At 45.8% G+C, this 4,911-nt stretch overlaps 1 protein-coding gene across 1 annotated transcript in view; it reads right to left on the reverse strand.

The window, feature by feature from the left end:
- CABLES1 (Cdk5 and Abl enzyme substrate 1) overlaps positions 1 to 4,911 on the reverse strand; it is a 119,393-nt gene that overhangs the window by 15,615 nt on the left and 98,867 nt on the right. The window contains exon 7 of the mRNA XM_011360490.2: positions 4,189 to 4,292. Coding sequence (XP_011358792.1) covers positions 4,189 to 4,292 — 104 coding nt within the window. The remainder of the gene's footprint in view (positions 1 to 4,188; positions 4,293 to 4,911) is intronic.

A 4,911-nucleotide genomic window follows, 5' to 3' on the forward strand; every position in this document is an offset into this window, starting at 1 on the left:
AAAAATACAATTGGAATGATGACAGCAAGGCCAATTTTAAAGGGGTGCCACTTAAACTTTGTAAATAACAGGCTTCTTTCTGAGCTTCAGGGAAATGTTCACCCCTGGAACCCTCCCAGTTTAAGGCATGTCCCAACTATGGCAATGAGTGGCCTTTGTATCTTATACTTAGAACCAACATGAATGAAAATATACATCCAACTACATCTGGGCTGGTTAACATCACCTACACTACAACTCAGAAAGCCTGATCCTATGTATTTGCCTGAGAAATGAAAGTATATGTCCATGAAAAGACTTATTGAGAATGTTTACAGAAGCAATATTCATCATACCCCTAGAGCAGAAACAACCCAAATGTCCATCCACAGGACAATGGATAAACTGTGGTCTATCCAAACAATGGAACTCTACTTGGCAAAAATAAAAAACTTACTGATACACATAAGATAAGTGAATCTCACAAACATTAAGTCGTGCAGAAAAGTGGATGGACCGAAAACATAAAAGAGCTCACAGTATATGATTCCATATATATGAAGTTCTAGAACAAGCAAAACTAATGTGAGGTAGCAGAAGTAAGAATAGCAGTTGCCTTTGTGGGGAGACGGGGAAAGGCAGAGGGGGCAGGCTGGCGGGAACTTTCTAAAGGGGCAGAAATGTTCTCTATCTTGATCAGAGTAGAGGTTACGAAATTCATGAACTTACATTTAAAATTTGTGCATTTGATTATATGTAAATTATACCTTAATCTGAAAAAAAAAATGGCTGCAGTAGGATCTGAAGGGGTGAAAGGACCAGCTTGTCATTTTCAGGGTTGCTTGCTTCTGCAGAGGCCACATGAATATCTCTGACCCTCAAATTCCACAGGTATAGGGCACCCCAAAACACGGGACAACAGCCCTCCCCTTGAGGCCTCTACTGGGCTGGCCTAACTTCAACTTCCCTGAGGGCCTAAGGAAGACAGACAAACACAGGCAGCAGGACCCCAGAAGCCTTGGGGGCTGACCTTGAGGGAGGTGGGCGATGCTGTGTGGACAGTCAGTCTGTAACCTAGCACCCTGGTTCCCTTCCCCAGTCTCCAAGTAAAGACCTTCCTTATCAGGGAAGCCTGGAGAGGAGAAAGAGGAGCAGGGCTGCACAGGCTTCACACATGTCTGACGTCCACCTGCAGGGGGCGGCCTGCCAAAGATGAGGGTTCACACTGTCGCAGAAGTGCTCCAAGCCAGGTGTCTGGCCAGCATGCCCATCTGCCTAAGGGCCAAGGTGGACCACAGACCCTCTAAGATTAGGGCCTTCAACAACCTGGGTCAAATAACCCTGTCGTCTCTGTCCACCTTGGTAGTCAGTGCCTATTACAGAGGGCAGTGATGTTTATTGTAAAAAATATTGGTTTTATACAAAGTCAACCTCTTTCACACTTCAAAGTCTCGCTCATGGACTCCCCATGCCAAGGCTTGGCATGGCTGCTCCTTCTCACCCCTCTGTACCTACTTTCAATGCCATGTCCTCGAGGAGCCTTCCTTGAGACCCAACTCCAACCTCCAACCTCCAACCCTCCCTGTCATCTCCAATTACTTTCCTCACCATCATCATGACCAGTGATTTATCTATTTGTTCACTGACTTCTTCATTCACTATGAGGTTGAGCAGTGTAGGGGTTGTGGCTGGTTTGATCTCCACTGTATAAGGAAGCACCTGGACTGGCACATAGTAGGGCCTCAGTCAATACTGGTTGAGTGGACAAATTCTATACCTATTACCCAACACACAAAATAAAGCAAACAAACAAAACCCCAACTTACTCCTGCAAGCTCAATGTAAAATGCATGTGTAACAGCCCTGTAATCCATGTCTACTTATAGAGAAGGTCTCCTGGGAGCAAGTTTGAGGCTCTCTGTAACACATGACATGCTCTGCAGTGACTTAAGACAAAAATATTGAAAAGTGGGTCTCCCATATTTTATCGAAGTACCAGTATCTGTGGCCAAAAGAGGAGATACAGGTCTTATGGAGCTGACCAGGCAAATGAAATTCATGAGCAATTTCATTCTCTAAAAAATGGACTATTATAGGAAGCATGGGCTGTAGATTCAATGTGGTAAAATAAAAAATGACCTATTTGGGAACATAAAACAAGGAGGTTAGGATATATATGCTGACTTGGCAAGTCATCTAGCACACTGTCAAAGGAGGAAAAATTATCTGTGTGCACAGGCACACACACCTAGACAATAGCCCCAAACCTTGAAGCTCACAATGAAATCATGAAAGAGAGAGAGAGAGAGAGAGAAAGAAGAGAAAGAAAGAAAGAAAGAAAGAAAGAAAGAAAGAAAGAAAGAAAGAAAGAAAAAGAAAAGAAAAGAAAAGAAAAAGAAAGAAAAGAAAAGAAAAGAAAGAATGAACAACGACACAGCTCCGGCAACAGCCCACCACCAGGCCTAAAAAGGAGAAGTCAGTGTTATTACCAGACACAATATGTCCATGGACGAGCTCCCCGCCAAATCCTAATGTCAACCAGAAATAATGCACCTTCTTATTCTCTTGGCTACCTAGAAATTTGTTAAACTGTCGGCCCAAAGAATCATTTTCGCGTCCTCCTGAAGCTGGCAGTTCTGCCACCGACTGCTGAGGGATGTGGGATATAGAGGCAAAGCGAGAACAGCACCGAGTTCTGGCCTCCTCACCCCACTTCCTGTCTGTCAGTTTTAACAGTCTTGCTCAGGCTCCCTGAGCCACAGTTTCCTGCCCAAGTTACTTAATAAGGTGAACTTTAATAAAGTAGTGAACAACATAAAGAATCCTTAGTCTTACACAAGTCATGACCTCTCATTTGCTCCCTCCTTAACATTAGGACGATGATTCTTGTCATTTATTGAACACGTATTATGATGCGCTAGCTTATATGAATAAGCTCTGGTTTAAAAAAAATAGGTTAATCATATCACAGGTCACAGAGTGGGAAAAAATAACTATACATGGCTCTGGTTTTGCTGTGTCAGAAACTGGGAATAAGGATGGGAGAGTGAGGAGTAGGGGCAATTTTAAACTAAATGCCTTTGGTAATTCATTTGACTCAATGTGGCATATTAGAATGATCTCCGAGCTGTTTGCCAAATTACAAGAGGATATCTGCTGAAAGTCACTGGCAAGGGCCTGAGTTCTGCCCAGTGTTTCTCTGTCAGCCACTTGCCAAATGTTCCGTGAGGAGAAAAGCTAGAGGGTAGAATCCCACTGTTGAGAACTCTAAGCTCTGAGGGAGTGTTCAGGTGCCCTTGGTGTACATGGGGTTGGGCCCCACTCTGGTTTCTGCAGACATAAGAGCCTCCAGCAGATAAAGGACCCTCTGCTCACTGCTGGGGCTAGGGCTCTTGAAACTGCACAGGCTGGGGAGGAGCGAGAGAATGAGAGCAAGAGGTTTCAGCTGTGCCCGTCCCATCTGGGCCTGGCAGGGAGGCAGTGGGGACATTCTGGGTCAGTGCTCTCCCACCTGATGTCATTTGTGGTAGGGCTGGTGCAGTGGGTTTCCCCACGAGCCCTGCTCTCCCATCCTCTCACAGTAGTCTGGGCTTGGCTGGCCTCCAAGTCAGGACAAGTCTGCCCCAGGAAAGCACACAGGACCCTGTGAGTCCCCACTGCTGTCTGGAGAAATGGCAGCCCAGAGTGGTGGGAAATGGTGGTCAGCCAAATGCAGAAACCAAAATTACACAAAGGGAAAAACAGGAAGAGCCCAAGAAATAAAAATGGCAAGGAAAGAAAGGTTTTGCATTTTACACCCACATTGTCCTACTTTCACTTTCCCAGGAGATAATTCCGTCATCCCGAGCCCAGTGCCAAATGTTTGCTGGGAGTACACGCAGAGGCCTAGTCACCAAGGAACTCCAAACAGAGCTGAACCTGAACTCCACACTGCCACTGATGTGTCTGATACCATCCTAGTGGGGTCTACAGATGATGTGATATATGCAGGCCAGGTGACCAGCAGAATCCTGGACCAGTGCATGCTGGTTCATCTGTAAGCAAGCCACACTGAGGAGCCCTCGAGAAGGTCTTCAGACAGAGCAGTGTGTGAATCAAGTCCCCCAATCCCAGGAAGAGCAGCCGTCTTTAAGGCGAGCATGCCACCTCTAAATACACACTGGAGGCCGAGGGGGTGAGCAAACCGACCATCTCTCCGCCACTACTCACCATGTACGAAGGAAAGATCAGAACTCGTTTGTGCTTGCCACAAGGCCACTGGGGGTCATCCAGGAGATTTGGGTCATAGTCCATAAAGTCTCCCAGGTCACTGCCTAAGGATCACATGCAAAGTGATAATTAGGGGCCCCAGACCCTCTAAAGCAGAAGCAGCTGGACAAATGCCAAGTATAAAGTTAGAGTAAAGAAAGGCTGCCTTCGGGGCATTTAGCTGAGTCAAATCGCTCCCTCTGACTTTTAGGAGACATCTCTGTATGCTAATGAAGTGTATCCTCCCAGAAAAGGGTTCACTAAATTCTTAACATTCTGAAATTTTTCCAATTAAAAAAAATTATGTGTTAATCTCCCTGACCCAGGAGAGCATAAAACCCAACAGCAATAAAACATTCAGTGAACATTCCCAGATTAGAAAATGTGGCACCAAAAAGGCTCATTCTCTAAACCCGCAGATAAGTTAGTAGTTGTGCGGTATGAGCAGCACATCTTTAGTACGAGTGCTTCCGGGCAGGCTACGCTTCCGGGCAGGCTACTGTGTTCATATAAACACGACTCAGAGCAGGCACCAATGCAAACAGAGGTAGCCAGAACACTAGGACAGGGCTTCCAAACTCAGCACCCGGACAGGCCTAAGAACTTCACATTAGCCTAGACTTTCTCTGAGAGTTATACTGCTTTGTAAAGAGCTTTCTTCCACATGTCCACTCTTAGGAAGGT

The sequence above is a fragment of the Pteropus vampyrus genome, unplaced genomic scaffold (genome assembly GCF_000151845.1).
Source record: "Pteropus vampyrus isolate Shadow unplaced genomic scaffold, Pvam_2.0 Scaffold55, whole genome shotgun sequence".
NCBI lineage: Eukaryota > Metazoa > Chordata > Mammalia > Chiroptera > Pteropodidae > Pteropus > Pteropus vampyrus.